This window comes from Dromiciops gliroides, chromosome 1 (genome assembly GCF_019393635.1).
Source record: "Dromiciops gliroides isolate mDroGli1 chromosome 1, mDroGli1.pri, whole genome shotgun sequence".
In the NCBI taxonomy this organism is placed as follows: Eukaryota; Metazoa; Chordata; class Mammalia; order Microbiotheria; family Microbiotheriidae; genus Dromiciops; species Dromiciops gliroides.
Window position 1 is genome coordinate 422,781,706 of NC_057861.1, and position 24,696 is coordinate 422,806,401.

A 24,696-nucleotide genomic window follows, 5' to 3' on the forward strand; every position below is an offset into this window, starting at 1 on the left:
CTAGCTGCCCCCAGTAAAATGTTTTTTTTTTTAAATTTATTTTCTAGTAAATTGCTGATCATATCAGTGTATTTTATTCATGCTTCAGGGAATGATCTGTAGGAATGGTAGGGTTAGGGTGGGGCAACGTCCTGTGCAGTGGAAAGAGAATCAAATCCCAGTCCAGCTGTTTCCTACCTGTGTAGCCTTTGGTAAGTCACTTACCCACTCAGGTAAATTGAATGGCTTGGACTGGATGGCCTCTATTTCCCTGTCTAAATCTCTGATACCCTTAAGTGTGTTTTGGCATAGAAATCACTGGAGCATTCTAGAAAGGTATAAGGCGACAATAGAGTTGGGTACCTGAAAAGTTTTGCAGACTATTAATTAGAACAGAAGTTTTAAGTTGCAAAATAATTAGGGAGGAATAGTTGTGGGATTGAAATTTATATTATAGAGAATATTGTTTAAACAATTAATGATGGGAAGAGGGCCTTGTTATACTAAATTTACATTGATATTGGAAGCTGGTTGCAGCTGTTAATGGTTTAGTGATGTGATCAAACTGGAATTTTAGGAAAGTGTTTCTTGCACTGTGTAGAATGGATTGGAAGAGGGTGAGGCGTGATGTAGGGAGACTGTTGTCCTTGGTTTAAGCAAAGATGATTAAGTTAGTTACCACTTGTGTTTGTAGAAAAAAGCAGATATGGGAGACTGAAAAAAGAATGGGTAGGATTGCTTTGAGAATTAGGGGAGCAGAATGATCTTAGTTCCTAACTTTAGTTTTTTTTTTAAACAGTCACATAATTTTTCCTCCTAAAAAACATCAGCTTTCCATAAATAACTTTTGAATTTGTCTTGTTATTTTATAAAACTATTACCATATCCATTGGGAATTTGCTTCAAAATCCTACTGCTACAAATGAGTCAGGGCAAACTGCTAACAACTGAATTAAATTAATGCTATCCCTCGTCCTCCATATGTGTGTTGCTGCTAATCAGCTTAATTTAGAATATAGTAGAATCTCACTTTTATATACCTATGTTAATTAAGTAGCATATTCAGCAAAACTTAAAAAAAATAAAATCCATTTCTGTAGATTAATTAACTTTGGAAATGATAGTTGTTTGAAGGATTCTTGAACGTTATTTGGAAAACACTATTGACATGAGATTTCTTTTAACTTATTGAGTAAGTACTACTGGATGATACACTAACAATCTTAAAATAGGTCATCTTTTTCTTTTTATCTATTTTGCATGTATTTGTAATCCCTCCTTTCCCACTGAACAGTAAACAAAAGAAAACTAAAACCTTAATAACAAATCTGCACAGTCTAGTAAAACAAATCCCCACATTGGCCATGTTCCAAAAATGTATGACTTGTTCTTTATTCTAAGCTGTCACCTCTAGAAGGAGGGTGGATAGTGTAAAGAATTAATTGTTATTTGAGCTTTTTATGCCTTGGTGAGCACTGGCCTGGGGCTTCCGCAAACCGCAACATGCTCCACCCACTGGTTGTAGCCATTGCCAGGGCTCTGGCACCTCACGACATTATCACTAGCTGATGCCTACGTGGGCCTGGCAAAAATTATAATGATTGGAAGCCTAATGAGTGCAGTCATGTGACTATCAGAGCGGCCATCCCATTGGCTGGGGCTGTGTGGGTATTTCTAGGTTTGGGGGAGGAGAATTGGTCATTCTAGGTGGAAGCTGGAAAGCCAGGCGTTCTGCTGCGATTTTCAGCTGATTCCTGGGCAGTGGTATTTTTTCAGGTATTATAATTTCCCTTTCCCCATTTTTTATTTCCTTTCCCTTGATCCTACTGATCCTGTTTGTGTTTTGTTTTTTTTAAAGTTCGTTCTTGTTAAAATAAATCTTGTTCTGTTTTGAGGGAGGCTGCTGGTCTCCTTCCTTGCCCCAATATTGCAGCGAGCTGCTTAGCTAGCACTCCCCAATTAAAAATTGGTCCCCACAATACAGCGGGTAAGTGATTTTCAGGGACACACAACTAGTAAGCATCTGAGATGGCACTTCCAATCATTATAATTTTGCCAGGCCCATGTAGGCATTGGCGAGTGGTGATGACGTGAGGTGCCAGAGCCTTGGCAACGGCTACAACCAGTGGGTGGAGCACTGTGCGGTTTGCGGAGCCCCAGGCCAGAGCCATAAAAACCTCAAATAACAATTAATTCTTTACAGTAGAAAGTATCTTGTCACCTGGTCTTAAGACTTATCATTGCATTGATCAGAGTTCCAAAGTCATTTAAAGTTGTTTTTCTTTACAGTGTTGTTGCTGGTTCTGGCTCTACTTACTCTTCATCACTTCATATCATTTTCTCCAGGTTTTTTGGAAGCTATTCCTTTTACAGTACAATAACATTCTATTCTATTCACATACTATAATTTGTGCTGGCATTCCCCAATTGATGGGCACTTTCTTAGTTAATAGTTCTTCACTACTTCAAAAACTGCTATAAATATTTTTGGACAAAGGGTTCCTTTTGATCTCTGGTAGAGGGCTAGTGGTGGTATTGCTGAACCAAAGGATTTTTTTCTTCTTTTGAGAACTACCTTTTCACATCTTTTGGGCCATTATCTTTTGGGGAATGACTGCCACTCATATTTGAATCATTTCTTTCTATATCTTGGATTTGAGACCTTTTCAGAAAAACCTGCTATAAAGAATTTTTCCCCCTCAGTTAATTCTGCCCCTTCCAGTTTCATAATACAATACAGCAAACATTTATCAAGCCCATACCATATTCCAGTACCAAGCACTGGCAATTCAAATAAGAAAAAGAAAGACAATTTACTTACATTGGTTTTGTTTGTGCAGTACTAAACAAAGGGCCAAATTTTCACACAGATTATGTGTCTTGAACTTACAGATAAAAATATAGATCCAGAATTGAATAAAATAAAGATGAACTAGTTGCACTGGATTTGTAGTCTGACTTGGGTTTGAATGCTGTTTTTGTCACTTGATGCTCAATAGGAGTAGCCTTTGCTCATTGTTAAAACAGATTTTTCTAGGGGCGGCTAGGTGGTACAGTGGATAAAGCACCGGCCTTGGATTCAGGAGGACCTAAGTTCAAATCCGGCCTCAGACACTTGACTTACTAGCTGTGTGACCCTGGGCAAGTCACTTAACCCCCATTGCCCAGCAAAAAAAAAAACCAAAAAAAACCCAGATTTTTCTATCACCTGACACCACCCTGAAAACTGTACAAAAAAACAGCAAACATACTTCCTTTAAGTTTTTCTTCTATATAATAAACACCTTCAGTTGGTCCTCACATATTATAGATTATAATTTTCCTAGTTGCCTCCAGTCTATCACTACTGACACAAATTGGGAGGACCTGAGTTCAAATTTTATCTCAGACACTTAATAGCCATGTGACCCTGGGCAAGTCACTTAACCCCACTTGCCTTATGTATCTGGGGCCTTTCCAGTCATCCCAAACTCTATCTTGCCACTGGACCCAGATGGCTCTAGGGCAGAGAGTGAGGTTGTTGACCTTATACAGCCTTCCCTCACTTAAATCCAATTCACTGCAAGTAATAACATCACCCTGATGTCATGGTCCTCATTGAGAATGAAGGACAAACATTACAATCCCTCCTAAAATAATTATACTCAAAACTTCTCATAATATTTTAGTTGTTTGATTAATGTAGAGCATGGTGGTTTGTTACTTTTCTTCTTCTAGAAACTCTGTATCTTTCAATGTATTTTTTCTTAAATATAGCTTCCAATTCAGATTTCTGTGATTATGGTGTCTTTTCATCTTTGTAGTCTCAGAAATTAGCTTGTAGTAAACCATTAATAAATATTTGTTGAATTGAATTGACAAACAGTCAGACAAGACACTTCCTACTTTTAGGTAACTGGTATTTTTTACCTGAACTCTCAAACTTAAGTGCAGAATTTGAAATTTATACTATTTAAACTTCATTTTGTTATTATTCTTTGTGGATTTTCTTAAATATCATTGCTAAATGTGATAATACCATACATAATTTTTATCTGGTTACAAATTTCTTAATAAGAATAGGGACAAAACACAGAGATAAAACACTGTTTTTAGAAAAGTAAGAATTGTTGAATAACATAAAATTTGGGATCATTTTTGGACGTAATTTATCCTAGCTATCTTTTATTTATCTATCTATCTATCTATCTATCTATCTATCTATCTATCTATCTATCTATCTATCTATTTATTCATTCATTGAGTCATTCATTTATTTATTTTTAGTGAGGCAAGTGGGGCTAAGTGACTTGCCCAGGGTCACACAGCTAGTAAGTGTGTGTTAAGTGTCTGAGGCCGGATTTGAACTCAGATGCTCTATCCACTGTACCACCTAGCTGCGGCGCCCCCCCCCCCCCCCAGCTATCTTTTTATCCCTTAAATCTCTCTTTCTGCCTTTGGTAATAAAGTTGGGGAATTGGGACCGGTCCTGTTATTCGTTGGCATGGGGAACTCCCTAGTGAGAGAACTTTCTCAGCAAATCCTGGTCAGCATTTTCTCTGTAACTCTCTTAGTGTGTTGCTTAGGACACTGACTTGCGCAGAGTCAGAAAGCTTTTATTAAGTGCTTACTTTGTGCCAGCCACTGCTAAGTGCTGGAGATTAAAAAAAAGGGCAAAAAAACAGTCCCTCCCCTCAATGAGGAAAAGAACATTCAAACAAATTGCCATGCAGTTGGTATGTATTGGAAACTATATTGAATCCAGGTCTTCCTGCCCCTCAAGCTATTCTATATATTATGCCACACTGTCTCTCTAATAATAAATCATACATTGATTGGCAATATGAAAACAATTTCATAAATTAAAAAAATAAGTCCATAGTGAAGTCATTTCATTATTGCTCCTTTGGTTTCTATTAAATTTCATCTTACTGGGTCCTGACTGTTATCCATTGTGTTAACTATTCATCCTAGCTTTGTGTCATTTGCAGATTTTATTAACCTATTTATGCATTACTTCATATTATAAGTTAGTAAATAACACAGGGTCAAGTACAGATTACTGGAACATTGCCCTAGACACCTTCAAATTGACATTTAACCACTAATGACCATTCCTTGTGTCTGACTTTTCAAGTAGTTCCTAATCTGTTGAATTATACTATTGTCTACCCCATATCCCTTCATCTTGTCCATAGAAAAGCACAAGAGATTTTGTAAAATTGTTAAAATTTAGATAAGCATCCCTCAATTGATAAATGGTCATAGGATACGAACAGTCAGTTTTCAGGTAAAGAAATCAAAGCTATCTATAGTTATATGAAAAATTGTTCTAAGTCACTATTTTAAAAAAAAGTTTAAAATTTTTTTTTTTTTTTTTAGTGAGGCACTTGGGGTTAAGTGACTTGCCCAGGGTCACACAGCTAGTAAGTGTTAAGCGTCTGAGGCAGGATTTGAACTCAGGTACTCCTGACTTCAGGGCTGGTGCTCTATCTACTGCGCCACCTAGCTGCCCCTCTAAGTCACTATTGATTAGAGAAATGTGATTTAAAACAACTCCAAGGTACCATCTCACACCTATTAGATTGGTTAATAAGACAAAAAAGGAAAATTATAAATGTTGGAAGGGATGTGGGAAAATTGGGACACACTAATGCATTGTTGGTAAAGTTGTGAATTGATCCAGTTATTCTGGAGAGCAATTTGGGACTATGATCAAAGGGCTATATGATATAACTGTGATAACCTTTGATCCAGCAGTACCACTACTAGGTCTTTATCTTAAAGATGTCAAAGTGGGAAAGGACCTATTTGTACAAAGATTTTTATAATAGCTATTTTTTTTCTTTTTTCTTTTCTTCTTCTTCTTTTTTTTTTTTTTTTTGGTGAGGCGATTGGGGTTAAGTGACTTGCCCAGGATCACACAGCTAGTAAGTGTCAAGTGTCTGAGGCTGGATTTGAACTCCTGACTCCAGGGCCGGTGCTCTATCCATTGCACCACATAGCTGCCACTATAATCGCTATTTTTATAGTGGCAAAGAATTGGAAATTGAAGGGATACCCATCTATTAGGGTATTCCTGAATGTGGTATATGATTGTAAAGGAATACTACTTTGCTGTAAGAAATGACGAGCAGGCTGATTTCAGAAAAACCTAGAAAGACTTACATGAATTTTTGCAAAGTAACGTGAGCAAAACCTGGAGAACATTGTACACAGTAGCAGCAGTATTGTATGAAGATCAGTCGTGAATGATAGTTATTTCTAGCAGTACAGTAATCCAAGACAATTCCAAAGGACTCATAATGAGAAATGCTATCCACCTTGAGAGAAGGAACTGATTGAGTCTGAATACAAAATAAAACTTGCTATCTTTCACTTTATTTTTTTGTTTGTTTTTTTTCCTTTGGGTTTGTATCTTCTTTTTAAAAAAAGGACAAATGCAGAAATATGCTTTGCATCTTTGCATGATTACACATGAAAATCACTCAACTTTTCATTACTTCCAGGAAATCTTTATAAGTTGCACTACAATTGCTAATATGTACTTATAAAGGGACTTCCTTCTTTGGGAGTTGCTTACACTAATAAAATAAAATGTCCCCCAAAATGGTCTACAGTATCTTGTTCAAAATGTGTAAATTCCATTATATATTTTGGATATCAGACTTGTTTCAGAGATAATTGATACTAATATTCCCTATCCACTGCTGCTACTTATAGCTGTAGTGATTTTGTTCATGCACAGATTTTAAATTTATGTAATTGAAATTGTCTTTTTCTTTTGATCATCTTTATTCCTTGTTTAGTTGAGAATACTCTCTGTCATAGTGGTAAAAGTTACATCCTTTTGGATATATGTGTGTGTGTATATATATATATCTGTCATGTGTATGTATATATCATAATGTGATCTTTTATATGTAGATGGCATGCTGCCATGTTCCATGTCCTACATACATAGATATATAGGCATGAGTACTTGTAATGTTTCTTTTCTATTTATTTTATTTTTTATTTATTTATTTTGCTGGGCAATGAGGGTTAAGTGACTTGCCCAGGGTCATACAGCTAGTGTCAAATGTCTGAGGCTGGATATGAACACAGGACCTCCTGAGTGCTTTTTCCACTGCGCCACCTAGTTGCCTCTTTTCCATTTTAAAATGTTTTTACTTTTTTGTGACTTATGCATACTTTCATTTTAGTGTTCCTGACTAGATTGATTGCAGTATTTGTCAAAATATTTGAAATTCTGGGTAATTTAGATGATTTCTAAAGAAAAAAGAACAGAATATTTGAAATCAGAATTTTTGCTCACAGTAAATGTATAGAATACCATGAAGGGGGAGACAGAACTTTTCTTCAGTGGTATGCATTAAATCTTTCTATTTGTTAAGCTAAAAAAGTATAAGGGAACTAAATTTAGAAGAATAATTTACCTTGAGTAGACTTTCTCATTATTTTATATAGATATATTGAGATATAAACATAACATCTATTCATTTAATTATTTTATTTATTATTGTGGGGTAGTGGTGGTTAAATGACTTGCCTAGGGTCACACAGCTAGTAAGTGTCAAGTGTCTGAGGCCAGATTTGAACTCAGGTCCTCCTGAATCCAGGTCTGGTGCTCTATCCATTGCGCCACCTTGCTGCCCCCCTAAATATAACATTTATATGATTGTGATATAGTCTGTGTTATATTTTGTAGGAATGTTGTAGGTTTGACCATTAAAGGGCCAGAAAGACAGAGCATTTTGAAAAAAGTATCCCCATAGCAGTTTTAATTTTGAATTAAAAGAAAATTAGATATTTTACACTATTTTTTTTTTTTAAAACAGGGTTACACATCATTTTGGAATGACTGTATATCATCTGGATTACGCGGCTGTATGTTAATTGAATTAGCTTTGAGAGGGCGCCTACAACTAGAGGCATGTGGAATGAGACGCAAAAGTCTTTTAACAAGAAAGGTAAGACAAAGGGTATTTTTGTTAAGAGTTTGGATAAGAACCTTAAACATGCAAACTGTCTCCAAATGAAAAATATTACTACTAATTGAATTTTATGAAATTAAAGAAGAAACTTTTTTTTTTCTCCAACAAAACTCATATGTGATAGAGCTAGACGTTGGTTTGCTTAAATTCAAGTATGTTTCTAACATCTGAAAGTAGTCTGTATCCATCCTTTTTTGTTTGCATGCAAAAGATTACATGCTGTGGCTTATTGGGTTATTGTACATTTGTGCTTAATAATATATTTCATTTTAAAGTTAGAGCAGGTCTTTTCATAGAGATTCTGAACTATTAGTTACTGCTTCTAAAATCATAATTCTGAAGGAACTGGCAAAATGTTTGTTTTTTCTACAAAACTTTGCTATTCATGAGCCAGCTACCCTGTTTCTATTTCTCTTTTTTTAGTAACATTTGAATACTTTCCAGAATTCAGCTTTCAGCACTCTAAGAATTAAGTCTCTGTGTAGGTAGACAGATCCTACTTCTCTTGATGTAATGAAAGTGTTCAGTGTTGGTTAGTCTGTAGTGAGTCTTTTACTACTTTCTTTTCCTCCCCTTCTTCTTTAAGCAGAGTATAGTGCCTTGGATTTTTCTCAAAAAATTCTAAAATGTTCCTGAATATAGTAAGGCTATATTTGTTTTGTGTCATCTGTAATACCATATTTCTTGGTGTGCATTTTTTTTTGAGGGGAAGTTTAAAACATTGCCCTCTTAAAACTAAAAAAAACAAAACAAAAATGAACACTCCTTTATTGTGCTGTAGAGGTTCATGGTATTTCCACCTTAATACTTAGAATGCTAATAAAAAAAAAATTTGGCACTATTAGAAAATGTAGTTTATCACTGTACTCAAGTTTTCTCTTGTGGAGGAAAGATCTAGGTAGGAACCACAAAATCTTCTTTGTCCAGTTCCTGGAATTGGCTCCTTCCTCAAATTACCCCCAAACCTAAAACTAGAACTATTTGTTTGTGTAAAAGTTATACTAAATGTTTTCATTTTTGTAATACTATTTCATTGTTTTTATATAGTGCCTGATAGAAATTTGTGTTAACCACTCTCATTTTTTTATTTTTATTTTTATTTTTTTATTTTTTAACTTTTTTATTTTTTTTTATTTTAAGTGAGGCAATTGGGGTTAAGTGACTTGCCCAGGGTCACACAGCCAGTAAGTGTTAAGTGTCCGAGGCCGGATTTGAACTCAGGTACTCCTGACTCCAGGGCCGGTGCTCTATCCACTGCGCCACCTAGCTGCCCCTAACCACTCTCATTTTAAAAATGAAAACACTTTTGAGAAGGTTGTTAAAGGGGCTATCAGTCATTCATACCCTAGTGTTAGTTAATTTACTCAGATTGTTTTTTCTCTTAACACCATAGAATCTCTGGGTTGGAAAAGACCTCAAATACTATCTAATCCAGTCAATTTCTAAAAGGAATTCTTTTTGTAACATACTCAAAGACATGACTGTTGGGTTTTTGCTTGGTAAGGGGAAACCCGGCTTTCCACTTTCCCTTATATTAAGCCTAAATTTTCCTCTTTGTAATGTCTAACCATTGCTCTTAGCCCTCTGGAGCAGAACAAGTCTAATCCCTTTTCTACAAAAGAGCCCTTCAGGACAGCTATCATATCCCTCAAAGTCATTGCTTCTTAGAAGAAACTACCCAGTTTCTTTGGTCAATCCTCATGTCAAGAGCTGGAGGCCCATTACCATGTTGGTTTTTTACCTCTTACAGACTGACCCCCATATCCTTCCTAAAATGTGACCCCCAGACATGAGGAACAATTTCCTAAGAGCTATTTGATTAAAGAATATGAAGCTGGTGAAAAGTAGAAGATATGTATGTTATAGGGGAAGGAGCACTAATCTGGAATCAGAGGATCCAAGTTCAAATTCTGCCTCTGACAGCTTGCTACTTGTATGCCTTTAAGCAAATCACTTAATTTCCGTGGGCCTCAATATCCTCAATTGTAAAATAAGGGGAGTTGGACTAGATGGTCTGTTGTCAGGTCCCTCTCTTCCAGTTCTAGATCTGTGAATTGTGAAAACTAAGGTAGGATGAAGTTTAAGAGGGGGAAAAGGGGAAAATTAAGCAGCGATTCCATCATTGATAATAACTAATGAAAGTATGGAATCAAAATTCATGATTTTTGGGAACTGTATATACAGCATGTTAAATATTTATGGTATTTTAACACTTAGCAAATCTACACTAAATCTGAGGTGCTCATTTCCTGCTGTTCTTTTATGCTAATTTCCTAAGTGACTTGAGAGATGGAAAGTTTTCTTTACTAGCTTTCTTTTATAATTTCAAACATAAAAAGATGTTAGCAGTGATCATTGAATAGCACTTTTATGTTTTAAAAATGATTTTGACATTTTAAGATTATTTTCCTCTATCAGATTGAATTTCCATAGAAAGAAGAGCATAAGTAATTCTTATCCTGATAAGTCTTTTGGTCCAAACCATTTTCATTTGTATGATGTATTGAAGATTGATTCTCTTAGCAGTCAATATCTTTATTTTGATTTTTATATGTATTTTTAAAAGAAAGGAGAGGGTATTGTATTTTAAAAACACATGAGGGGGCAGCTAGGTGGCAAAGTGGATAAAGTGTCGGCCCTGGATTCAGGAGTGCCTGAGTTCAAATCTGGCCTCAGACACTTGACACTTACTAGCTTTGTGACCCGGGGCAAGTCATTTAACCCTCATTGCCCTGCAAAAACAAAAACAAAAGTAAAAACACATGAGAACAATTTGGAAATAAAACAAAATTTTATTTCTTGCTAATTAATAAGCTTAGGGTTTTGTTTGTTTTTTTTTTTTGTAATGCAGAGTTTTAAGCTTTTTCTCTTAATTTTATCATTGATAAATTGGATCTGACCTATATATTTCTTGTTGATCAGATTGCCTTTTTGGAAGACTTGCTCTAAGTGTTATTTGTGAAATTACTTATTTAACATAGATGAAATAAATATTACATTAGATGACTCAGATGAGATTAACTATGTGATATGTTTTGGGAAGATACCTATCAACATACTTGGGAATTTTTTAAAGGTTTCATATGTAAATTGATAAGCTCCAGTTATTTGGATTCCTTTATTTGGAAACTTATGTATTATATGACTTTAGAGGCAATAAAGAATGTTTTCAGTGGTATGGTTATTCTTTTTATTGATACAGATCATCAAGCCTTAGTAGATGTTTTTGAATTGTTGTAGCCAAAGAACATCATGATGACATGGCAGTAAAGTCACCCTCTGCTCTCAAAGACCAGGTCAGCAGAGCCAAAATTCTGATAGGTTCTACTAAGCTAGAAAGGCTTCAAGTATAGGTGATATACCTATCTAGTTTGCAGAGATTCATCAACAGAAGGCACATTTTAGACCCTCAGAAAATAATCATTGAAAGAATGGAAAATAACTTATTTTTAAGTGCTTCCCCTGTTCCAAGAACTTTGCTAATTCCTGGAGGAAATGTGAGCCAATTCCTTGTTCTCATTGAGTTCTAATATTCTAATGTGGGAGATGTGTTCTAATGGGAGATAGTAAGGCTTGGTGATCCAATACATGGGGGTCTAAATGGTGCACAGCAAAGTGGATGGCTTGTTGTTTCCCTGCTAGGAAGTGTATGTCCCTCAGCACCTGATTGAAGAGGAAGACAAAGTATTTCTTAAGTGTGGGCTTTGTTAACTGCTGTGTATAGAGAGGCTCACAGTGCAGCAGTAGTCACACTGATGCTACCCCGCTGGCCCAGTGTTCCTACAACCTATGGCAGACCCAGTGCCAGCCTTTCTTGCTATCATGGCAGAGCCTCTCCTAAAGAAAAGAAGGCTATGGCAGCTGAGGAAAACGAGCATCTTGTAACCAAGGCCTGACTTGCCTGAGACATAATAACATAACATTTAATAAAGCAACTCTTAATGGGCTATAATCCTATGAAATCAGTGACAGTGAAACTGAATGTACTGGTCTGAAAAGTCACTGTGTTGCTCTTCAGTTTCCTTTTCCAATATTCTACCACAAGATAACATGCAACCCAGGAGGCAACTAAGTGGCACAGTGGATAAAGTACAGGCCTTGGATTCAGGAGAACCTGAGTTCAAGTCCAGCCTCAGACCCTTGACACTTACTAGCTGTGTTACCCTGGGCAAGTCACTTAACCCTCATTGCCCAGCAAGGAAAAAAAAAAAGATGCAACCCAGATTGAATGAGTATATGCAAAACCAAACTCATTATCTTTATCCTTAAACCCCCACTTCCCACCCCTTTCCAGTCTTCCTTTTACTGTTAAGGGTACCACCACCCTACCTCCTCAGGCTCAAAACCTAGGTGTCATCCATAACTCCTTATTCCTTCTCACTCTCCATATTCAATCTTTTGCCAAGTTCTGTTGATTTCACCTCTGCAATTCGCTTGCATATGCCCCCCTCTCCTAACAGTGCTATCACCCTGTTCAGGCCCTCATCTCCTGAATTACTACAGTAGCCTGCTGGTTGGTCTGCTTGTCACAGTTTTCCCCATTCTAGTTCATTCTCCATTCAGCCACCAGAGATTTTCCTGAAGTCAGGTTGAACTGTTTCCCTTTCTTGCTCAATTAATTTTTGTGGTTCTCTCTTACCTCCAGGATCAGAATCAAATATACCATCTCTTTTTTAGTGATCATAGCCCTTCAAAACTCAGGCCAGGGGTGGGGGTGGAGTGGAGGGTTGATGCCCTCCACTCCCCTCCAGCAAGTCCCCCTTTCCAGTTTTACATCTTCTCTTCTAGAGTGCTCTGCTATTCAGTGACATTGAGATCTTCGTTGTTGCCTGAACAAGTTAATCCTTTGTCCCTAGAATTCTATTGTTCTTTTTCATTTCTTGGCTTTCCTGGCTTTTTTCAAGACCCAGCCAAAAAAAATTTTTTTTTTTTGGTGAGGTGATGGGGGTTAAGTGACTTCCCCAGTGTCACACAGCTAGTAAGTATCAAGGGTCTGAGGTCGGATTTGAACTTAGGTCCTCCTGAATCCAGGGCCGGTGCTCTTCCACTGCGCCTTCCTAGCTGTCCCCAAAATCTTAACTTCTACTGGAAACTTGTACCAATCTATCTTAATTCTAGTGCTTATTTTTTATATCTTGTTTATCCTCAACATAGCTTGTTTGTACATATTTGTTTGCATTTTGACTACCTCTTTAGATTGTGAGCTCAAGAGTAGGGACTGTTTTCTCTTTCCTTGCATTTCTAGAACCTATGCTTATTTCCTGTCTGAATGAATGAAAAGCATTTATTAAGCCCTCTTTTTTTTTTTTTAAGTGGGGCAATGAGGGTTAAGTGACTTGCCCAGGGTCACATGGCTAGTAAGTGTCAAGCATCTGAGGCTGGATTTGAACTCAGGTACTCCTTAATCCAGGGCCGGTGCTTTATCCACTGCGCCACCTAGCTGCCCCCTATTAAGCCCTCTTTGTGTTCCAAGCCCTGAGCTAAGGGCAGGGGATGCATATTCAAAATCCAGATACTCCCTGCCCTCAAAGACTTTATAATCTAGTGCTGGAGACGAAGAAAAGGCTTGATGACTAGAAATGGCATTGGCAATTACAAAGATGGTTAATGGAATCATGGGTCACTAAGTTGATGGATCCTTTACAGAGTTTATATTTAACATTTGATTACAGTTTTCTGAGCTAGAGGTAGGTGGCAGGGTGAAGTTGAGGCAGCGTGGTTCACAGGAATTCTTAATTAGAATTCTGGGAAACTTTTGATTTAGTAAATGAAGAAAAGAAAGCATATGATTATAGGATATCTTCCCTTTTCACTTTTGCCAACTTTTAGGGTTTAAAAAAAATGATTTATTTAAAAAAGCAGCATAGGGAAAATATGGAGAAAAGTGGCATAATAAATAATAGATTAAAAAGGGTTGAAAGTTGGGGCAGCTAGGCGGCACAGTGGATAAAGCACCGGCCCTGGATTCAGGAGGACCTGAGTTCAAATCCAGCCTCAGACACTTAACACTAGCTGTATGACCCTGGGCAAGTCACTTAACCCCAGTTGCCTCACCAAAAAACCAAAAAGGGTTGAAAGTTTTAAAGTTTAAAGTTCTTATGGTTTAATCCTTATCTGAGCACTTATTAATTATAGAGACAATTCTTAGGGACACCTAGGTGGCTAAGTGAAAAGAACTCTGGGTCTGCAGTCAGGAAGACTCATCTTCCTGGGTTCAAATCTGGCCTCAGACATACTAGCTGTGTGGTGCTGGGCAAGTCATTTAACCTTGTTTTTCTCAGTTTTCTCACCTGTAGAATGAGTTGGAGAAGAAAATGGCAAACCACTCCAGTATTTTTGCCAAGAAAACCCTAAATGGGGTTATAAAGAGTTGGACATGACTGAACAACAAAAATTCTCCTTATACTTTCTCTTGCCTTGTCTTTTCTATCTGGACTTTTTTTGGTTATTTTCTCACTTTTGTTTTTCTTTTCTTGCTGAGGCCTTGGCAAGCTAGTTTGCTTATATGGCAAAGTGTTTTATGTGCCCAGACTCTGTAGTATGCTTTTCTGGATATCAGTTATTGATGTAGTCTGGTGTCCACATCCCTCTTTAAGTCTTTTAGCTTGACAATTTTTCTAGATGCCTTGTGATAGGTTGATGAAAAGTAGCATTATATAGTGAATATAGAGTTTCATTTTTGGAGTCAGGAGGACAAGGACTCAAGTCCTGCTTTTGATATATACTAGATGGATGGCACTACATGACTCAAAATTGTCAGTGCCCCAGTCAAGACTTACAGATGACTTTCCAATCTTAATCACAGGTCCCAACAAAATGAAAACATCAAAACCAAGAACCAACCCCCAAAAAAGGCCCATGTCTCTGTGTCTTTGACTTAAAGAAGTAATTTTTTCTCACATCTTGAATATGCACGAGAAAAACTCTTCCCTAAATGAAAAGGCATTTTTTAACTGCTTACTATGTACAAAGCTAATTGCTAGGATACAAAAGCCAAGCCAGAGTCTTCTTAATTTTGTTAAAAAAACAAAAACAAAAAAACAGCAACAAAAACCCCAGGGTGTCCCCAAATTTGAAACTTTAATAGCTTAAAAACAGCACTAAGACTTGGGACACCTATACACACATGCATACATATATATTTACATATATACATGTATATGTAATACATATAGTGCAAGAGGGTTTAAATGCATAGGTAAAGCTTGGCCTAAGAGATTTGGATGAGAGGCAGATCACTTTTTAGTGAGGGAAGAGGAGATTAGAGAAGCTATAATAGAGAAGGTTGATACCTGAGTTCCTTTATAGATAGGGGAAAGAGGGTGGTGATAAGGGAAAGAAATGTCAGGAAAGAAATTTATATGTAAGAATTGAAGGAGGGCAGCTAGGTGGCGCTGGCCTTGGATTCAGGAGAACCTGAGTTCAAATCCAGCCTCAGACACTTGACACTAGCTGTGTGACCCTGGGCAAGTCACTTAACCCTCATTGCCCCACAAAACAAAACAAAACAAACAAACAAACAACAAAAAAAAAAGAATTGAAGGGGCCTTAGAAATCCTCTAATGAGACTCCTTTTAACAAAGGGGAAATGACTGATTTAAGGTCAAAAGCATTTAGCAGAATACTCAGGGTTCTGTCTTGGAGGGCCATTCCATTTTTCTTTTAAAAGAATTTTTAAAAATTTAAATTTTTAGAATTAAACAAAAAAGCGGGAGAAAAAAATCAGCAAAACCAGCCAACACATTGTAAAAAATCAGACGGCACAATCATGATCTTCCCACCTCTTCATAGAAGTTGGGCAAAGTATCTTCTAATATATCTCTTCTCTGGGGCCATTCCTATTCTTTGAAATTTTGCATCATTTGCTTCCAATTTTTGATGTTTTTTTCTTTTTATATTTCTTTATTGAATATATATTTTAGGTAATTTGTATGTTTTTGCATTTGCACATTGTTTCTTGGCTTTGCTTACTTCATTTTATATCTGTCAGTTCATGTAAGTCTTCCTGGGCTTCTTTGCATTCGTCATTTGATTACATTCATGTTTTTATATTTGATCTGGATATAATAGAAAGGACTTGAGTTTATTGAAAAGGGACAGGGTGAGGTGGTCATACCTGTACTTTCAAAAGATCAGTTTAACCTTTAGGAAATAAATTTGACTACTGAGTAAAGACTGAATTGAAAATGGTGATAAAGTTGAGGTAGGGAGACCAACCAGAAGGCTGATTCATGCTTGAGGTGATGGGGGCCTGGATCAGGACTGCTTTGTGTATGTTAACTCATTTGATCCTCAAAACAACCCTGGGAGGCAAGTGCCAATATTATTTCCATTTTACAAATAAAGAAACTGAAGTAGGTTAAATGACTTGTCCATGGTAGTCACACAGCTAATATCTGAGGCAGAATTTGAATCTAGGCCTTCCTGACTCGAGGCCCCTTGCCATGTTCACCAGACCACTTAGTTGAGTTGGACAAGAAGGGGCACATTACTGGGATGATGACTGGGACTTGGGGAGTGTACTCACATTCCAACCAGGAATAATGAAAAAGTTGATTTGAGTATGGTTTGGGAGGGATAGGTGGTTTCAGAAGGAATAAAGTATAAGATAGCTGGGCCTTTCCTGAAATAAAGTTCAGGGAGAGTCACTCATCAGTTAGGAGGGAGAAGGACCAAGAATGGAAGTTATTCCAGGACATAGTATCTTTTTTCTAGTCTTTCTACCCCACTTATTTCTTTCTAGGACTTGGTACTTTCCTCACCCCTTATTTAGAGATGTCTTAGATCCTCAAGCTCTATTTCCTAGAGATATTTGGAAGCTGCTTTCTTTCTTACCTCCATCACATAGGCTTTGTTTTCGTTTAGCTACCTGAATCAGATTACACTAGATTTTCTAGGCTGGTTTTGCTTTTAAATCCTTTTTCTTTTCTTTTCTTTTTTGAATAGGATTTTATTTTCCAAAATATATGTAAAAACAAAATTTTATCATCAATTTTTTTTTTTAGTGAGGCAGTTGGGGTTAAGTGACTTGCCCACGGTCACACAGCTAGTAAGTGTTAAGTGTCTGAGGCCGGATTTGAACTCAGGTCCTCCTGAATCCAAGGCCGGTGCTCTATCCACTGTGCCACCTAGCTGCCCCTATCATCAATTTTTTTTAAAACTTTGTGTTCCAACTTCTCTTCCCCTCTCCATTCCCACCCCCCACCCACAAGAACTCAAGCAATTCAAAATAAGTTATACATGAGTAGTCATGGAAAAATTCCCACATTAGCTAGTTGTGAGAGAAAACAGTCAAAATTAAAGCCTTTTTCCACCTATGCCATAGACTTCATGTCTCTAGCCATATCACATTTACCAAATGGATCACCAAATGAAATTCAGGATTTTTGAGCTGGAAGGGACTAGAGCTTCTGTCAAGAACCCTTATACTATAGTTGGTTGGTTGTTGCCCATTGTGTTTGAGGAGGACCAAAATGGCATCACTATGTTGGAGTCATGGGACAGTGAAACCAATTGTAGCTGGTCAGATCAATATAAGCCTAGAAAGCTTCATCACAGGTTAGGCACAAATAGTTCATATGAACATTTTTTTTTTTTTAGTGAGGGAATTGGGGTTAAGTGACTTGCCCAGGGTCACACAGCTGGTAAGTGTTAAGTGTCTGAGGCCGGATTTGAACTCAGGTACTCCTGAATCCAGGGCCTGTGCTTTATCCATCATATGAACATTTGAAGTGTAGATGTCTCTAAATTTGCACACCTCATATTTCCTTTGGGCTACTACAGTTCTGTAGTAGTGCGCCTTCTTCTTTGAGGGCACGTCACATGGTCCTCCCATGTCTTACAATTGATTTCAGAGTTCTTCAGAGAGACCTTGAAAAAGTGTCCTTGTGTCACTTTGTCTGACCTCTGAGCACTTGCTCGTGTGAATCCTCTGCTGCATAAGAATAATCTAACTGGCACAACTTAGAAGCAGTAAGTCAAAGCTACCATGCTTGAAGGGACTAACTGTACTTCCAGCCTGGGAGAAATAGGAAGACCCAGCCCCAGTAAACAAATAAGCAAAGTTTTGGTTTGAATGCAAGCCTTGTAGTAATGTAACTTTTCCTCAATTTTTATCAAATGATGGATTAGTTTGAAAAATCTTTGCATTTTTTCATTTACTATTACTTCTACTTTAGGTGATTTGTAAGTCAGATGCTCCAACTGGGGATGTTTTACTTGATGAAGCTTTGAAACATGTTAAGGAAACTCAGCCTCCAGAAACAGTCCAGAACTGGATCGAACTGCTTAGTGGTAAGCCATAAAGATAAAAAATGGACATTGAAGTTTAAGAACAATTTTTTAAAATTACTATGGTTATTTGGAAATAATCTTGTTTCATAACTATAAACAGATTTGATTTTAGATTACTGTGACACTTGATATAAACAGAACTTGAAAGAAATTAGGCAGCAGGTTGATATGATAATGGTTTTCAAAATTTTTATCCTAGGACCCCTAAAGAGGTGACTTGTATGATTGGGGGAAGAATAGAGGTTGGAATAGACAGTGGGATTTTTTTGGGGGGGGGGGGTTGAATATATGTAAAAAATATTAGTCCAGTAAGTAAAAACTAGAAAATCACATTAATTAGCTAAAACATTTCCTCTTTATATAAATCAGAACTTGTGAATTTCATTTTCTGACCTATCATTATTCAAAGTGCTATATTTAAAACAGTTTATTTTCAAAGGCTTAAAATTACTTAGAGGAATCATTGTCTCTTTATAAGAATAAACTAGTGTTAGTGTGTGACATGTATATATCTTGAAATGTTTCAAATGGAAAAAGATATTCAAAGATTTTGTTGTTTCCTTAGTAATGTATCAGTTAAATTTAAAAAAAAATTCAGTTACTGGATGATACTTATCTATTCCAACTTTATATCCTGAATACTTTAAACTGTCCAGTTGATTACAAACTTTGTCACTTGGAATAGAATCAGTTTTGGTGGAAAGTGTCTCATATGACAGTGTAATAATCTGTCTACAGTTCAGGAGAGGTAAAAATATGGCACATCTATATCATATACTTTTTTGTAAAGTATATGTAGCAAGAACTTTGTAGATTGCTCTAATTATAGGAATTTGGTTATAGAAAGACATATACCTCATGTATTTTTTTTTATTATCATGCATTAAGATTCATACTGAGTACAGCCAGTAAAACCCTAAAGTGTAGCATTTCATTGCCCCATACGAGCTTTTGTTTTAGTACCGATATTGGGGGGAAGGATTTATTATTGGAAGGATTCTGTAAAGATTAGAAATGTAAGAATTGGTTAAATAACACCTTCATTTAAAATAGAAACAGAATCAATAAAATTTCAGTGTTGTCAGACTTGGTACTTGGTAAAATGTTTGTTTTTATACTTTTTATGAAACCTTCTAAGGAAACCACCTTAAAACATATTTGCTAAAAGATTTTTAACTTATGACCACTGATTTTATTTGTTACAAAAGAATAAATTTTAAATCTGTATTCAAAGACTACCTGCTTAACTTCAGTATGGGCATTTTACAAAAAGGGTTAATGATGAAATAACTCCTCTTTTTTGGGGGGTGGGGGGTGAGGCAATGGAGTTACGTGACTTGCCCAGGGTCACACAGCTAGTAAGTGTCAAGTGTCTGAGGCTGGATTTGAACTCAGGTCCTCCTGACTCCAGAGCCAGTATTCTATCCACTGCACCACCTAGCTGCCCCCTAAATAACATTTCAAATGAAGTAGTCATACTTGCATAAGAAATCTTCCAAAGACAATGTATCTGCTAAGGGAACCAGAGTTGGCTTTGAAACACATGAGTTAAAAATCATAATGTTACAGTACGTTACACTAACAAATCCTTGTTAACACTAGGATTTGTATAGAGCAATTTTTATTTTTTAAATTGGATTTTTTTTTCACTGAATAAAAATCTGTTTTCTTTCTCTTCTGCTGGGAAACCCCCCCAAAACTTTTGTAATATATGCATAGTCAAAGAAAACAAATTCTTGCATTGACCATGTTCAAAAAATATGCTTCATTTTGCACCTTGAATTCATTACTACTTTTAAAGTGGGGCAATTGGGGTTAAGTGACTTGCCCAGGGTCACATAGCTAGTAAGTGTTAAGTGTCTGAGGCCAGATTTGAACTCAGGTACTCCTGACTCCAGGGCCGGTGCGCTATCCACTGCGCCATCTAACTGCCCCATATTACTTCTTTTCAGGAGGTGGAAGCAATGATCCACAGTACAATTTTTTCTTAGTTCAGTATAAGACAATATTAATTTTTTTGGTTGCCATATCACACTGTTGAATCATTGGTTTTGTAGTTCATTCACACTGAGATATTTTTCAGATTGCCATCTAACATTCCTCTCCTGTCATCTTGAACCTGTGAAGTTGATTTTTTTTAAAACCTAAGCATAAGATTCCCCATAACTTTTATTTTAGATTCATTCCTGTTTTGCCACCTTCCTAACCAAGATCTTTTCGAATGTTGATTCTGTTAATCAGTCTGTTAGCTTTTTGTCCCAGATTTGCTTCATGCACAAATGTAATGAATTTACATCTGTATTTATCCAAATTTTTGAAAAAATGGTAGACTGCAAAAGGCCAAGCACAGATCAACTGGAGACTTCCAAGTATACATAGAACTATTATTAACATTTTGGGACTAACCATCCAGTTCTAAATCCACTTAATTGTACTATCGTGTAGCCTGCACCTCTCAATTTCTTGCTTAATTTTCTGGGACCAGGAGATCTGTGTTTGACTTTGTGCTTATGTTGAGCATGTTAACATTCAAGCAATGAGTTAGATAAAATGTATGAATGGCATGCTGGATATCTGGGAGATTTACAGAAGACATTAACCTGGGATGGCTAGCTAGCAGACTGAATAGAAGAGTTTGGATATAATAGGACCATGAAAGTCTAGAGCATTGAACTGAATCTAAAAAGATTAAATTGAATAGTTTTTTTTAAAAATCAGCTTCAAAAATACAGGAAAGAGACATGGGTGGATAGCAGGTTGTTTTTTGTTTTTTGTTTTTTTTAGTGAGGCAATTGGGGTTAAGCGACTTGCCCAGGGTCACACAGCTAGTAAGTGTTAAGTGTCGGAGGCCGGATTTGAACTCAGGTACTCCTGACTCCAGGGTCGATGCTCTATCCACTGCGCCACCTAGCTGCCCGGATAGCAGTTTTAGTGGTGTGTATGTTCAGTATGATGTGTGAGCCAAAACAGCTTAGGAGATATTGGGCTACATTAAGGGGACTATAGCTTTCAGAAATAAGGAGGTGATCGTCCTCCTGTTCACAAGTTTTTAACTTGGAGCTCTTGAATTTGTTTTTCATTGTTTTGATTATTTTATTTCACTATAATAAATTTCCTTTGCAATTCTATCTTTTATTTTATGCATTTAAAAACTATTCAGAAAAAGGCTCTATGGATTTCACTAGACTGCCAAGAGAACCACTGCACAAAAAAAGCTTAAGAACACTTGTCCTAATCAAACTACATCTGGAGTATTATGTTTAGTTGTGAGAGTCACAGTTGAAAAGAGATAAGTTGGAAAGCATTCAAAAGAAGACAGTCTTGTTGATAGGTGATCAGACTGATGAAGGGGCCTGAATCCATGTCATATGATGCTTCTCTTAAGGGAGCTGAGGGTGTTTAGCTTGTAGAAGAGAAGACCAAGGAGTTGAAATGATTTCTTCAAGTATTGGAAGCACTAGCCTGTGGAAAAGGGATTAGATTTGTTCTTTTGGATTCCAGAAAACAAAACCAAAGCAACAAATGGAAGTTACAAAAAAGTCAAGTTTAATTTTGATGTCAGGAAGAATTTTCTAATAATTAAAACTATCCAGAAATGGAATGGCTGTCTTTTGAAAATTCCCTCTTGAAGGTCATCAAGCAGAGAGAGACTGGATATACCACTCATCAGGTATATTTATGGGGATTTCTTTGTTGGACTAGATAACCGTTCAGCTTCTTTCTAACTCTAAATACTATGAACTTGTCTGTATATTTACCATTTTATGATTTGATTTAGTGACAAAAATAGAATACTAATTTTCACAGGGCAGCTTTTCATGAGTTTCTTGTTAGAAATTCTTAGATGGGAATAATTCAGTAAATCCCTTCTCTTACTAAAATTACAGCAGAACTAAATTCATTATCTGGTTTCTGGATAAGTGTTAGTGATTTAGTTTAGCAAAGCTAGCATAAATTATGTCAAAATCTATTTTAAAAATTATAATGAAGGAGTTCTTCAGTGACTTACCAAGATGAATAGCTTTGCTGTGCCTATCATGGCTTTGGTAACAATTGAATTCAACAAACATTTGTTAAGTGTCTAGTCTGTGCATCCCACTGAAACATTTTGTTTACAGAAGCTTTATTACTAAAGAAATATATATGAAACACAGAAAAATATTCCAGGATGTTAGAAAGAAGGGCATATATTATTAAATACTGACTAAAATAAAGATGCAAGGTGCTTTACATTGAGACTATGACCTAATTCTTCTTTTTTTTTTTTTTTTGGTGAGTCATTTGGGGTTAAGTGACTTGCCCACCATCACACAGCTAGTAAGTGTTAAGTGTCTGAGGCCGGATTTGAACTCAGGTCCTCCCAAATCCAAGGCTGGTGCTCTATCCGCTGTGCCGCCTAGCTGCCCCCTAATTCTCCTTTTATATAAATGCCAGTAATTTTTAGTTTATCAAATAGTATTGTTAAGTCACACCATGAATGATACTAGGCTACTTTAATTTCTTTCCATCTCTTCCCTATTTTTCAGGATAGAGTGACAATTTTGAAATTCTTAAGAATAAGACAATAACGGGTTATCCACCTAGTTATCTATCTCTGTAGACCCTCTAAGGTAGAAATTAACTAATGAAATATAAAGGAGTAAGGTGGTATAAACATAGACTGATTTCACCCTCCAGAAGGAGGAGAAGGAAATGCCTAGCCATCCTATAATTTTCCTTCCATCCAGGCAAAGTAAATTGTTGCTCTGAATCATTTTACCTGAGTACGAGTGCTTCTGTTTCTCTGCCACCAATCACAGATTCACAGAAGTTGAGAATGAGAAAGGGACTGTAGTGGCCATCTAAAGCAATTTGTACACAAAAGGAATTCCCACTATAATTATACTCTTCATTACCTATGTCTTAGATGATATCGACCTTCACAGACTGAGAGGATTAAAAAAAAACCCCACTACAGCCAGCTTCATAAAGAAGCTTGATTTTTAGAGAAATTAGTAGTTGAATCATCAGTATATATAGACTTAGTCTGTGCTTGTGTACTGTTAAAATATTAATACTTATCTCCTGAACTAGATTTTGAAGATTTGTAATTGCATAGGTTGAATCCTCCACAAAAGTCCCACTCTAGTGATTCAACATGGTGTGGAGGTAACACTGGGTTCTTTTTTGAAGGGTTTAGGAGGACTGAATCTTCTTACTATATCAAGGCTGGAAATACAGCAAGCCTTTCCTGACCCTAATGCTGCTTGGCACAGAAACTTTAACCTTTGGCAGAGGTAAATCATTTTAGACAAATGTCATTAAGTGAAGGGCAAAAGGGCGCAGAGGCAAGAGATTCAAGTGAGGAAGATGGTGTATGATTAAGTGGTTTAGCACAGACTTAATGGAAAGGAAGGGAAAAAAGGAGAGTACAAGGATACTTTACTAGAAGAACTGAGGGAGATAGGGGAATTGAAGGTAGTGAGAATGAATAACTGACTTAGGAAGAATAAAGCAAAAGGAGAAATGGAAGAAGAATTTTTGTGCTATGTTAGTCTAAGGTGGTTGAAAGAGCTGTGCAATTTCCTCCAATGTAATCCAAACCACTTTCTTATTATTCATTTCTGGGTCCAGAAAGTCCATTTGAAGTTTTTGTCTAAGGCCTATGCAACTTTTGCCTCAATAGGCCGACAGCTATATGAAGGTCTGGGCAATAGGCATTCTCCCAACTTTTTCTATTTTTCCTATGTGGACTGATTGGCCAGTTTCTTTTGAATGACCATGGACCTCACTGAGAAAGCTCTATAGTTATCTGGGCCTCAGTACAAAAACCAGTCTGTCACTTAAAAACATGAACTCAACAAATATAGGGAATCCCTTTTTTATTTAAATTCTGTCTAGGACATTTCCCATTATCTTGTACTGATAATCAGAAGGACATTTTATAGGAGGGAGAAGAGCCTGTCATGCTACATGTTGCTCTAAATTAAATAGAGGACTAACATACAGATAATAACTGGATGTATTGTATATGCAATGAATTGGAATGGGCAGATCAGGAAAGACTTCTTGTAGAAGGTAGGATTTTAGTTGAGATTTGAAGGAAGCAAGGGAAGCCAGGATATAAGTGATAAAGAGGAAGAGCATACTATGTATGGAATGCAGCCAGTGGAAATGCCCAGAGTCAGGAAATGTTCAAGGAAGCCAGTGTCACTGGATTATGGAGTACATGGGGTGAGGTGTGGAAGAAGGAGGGCCAGGTTATGAAGGACTTTGAATGCCAAACAGCATTTTATATCTGATCTTGTAGATAATGGGACACCACTTGATTTTATTGAATCTAGGAGCAATGGGGAAGGCTCTGTGTGTGTGTGTGTGTGTGTGTGTGTGTGTGTGTGTGTGTGTGTGAGAGAGAGAGAGACAGAGACAGAGACAGGTATTGTCAAATCTGCATTTTACAAAGTTCATT

At 36.7% G+C, this 24,696-nt stretch overlaps 1 protein-coding gene across 1 annotated transcript in view; it reads left to right on the plus strand.

The window, feature by feature from the left end:
* GOLPH3 (golgi phosphoprotein 3) overlaps positions 1-24,696 on the plus strand; it is a 52,414-nt gene that overhangs the window by 15,541 nt on the left and 12,177 nt on the right. The window contains 2 exon segments of the mRNA XM_043977183.1: positions 7,800-7,931; positions 18,134-18,248. Of these exon segments, the coding sequence (XP_043833118.1) occupies positions 7,800-7,931; positions 18,134-18,248 (247 nt within the window).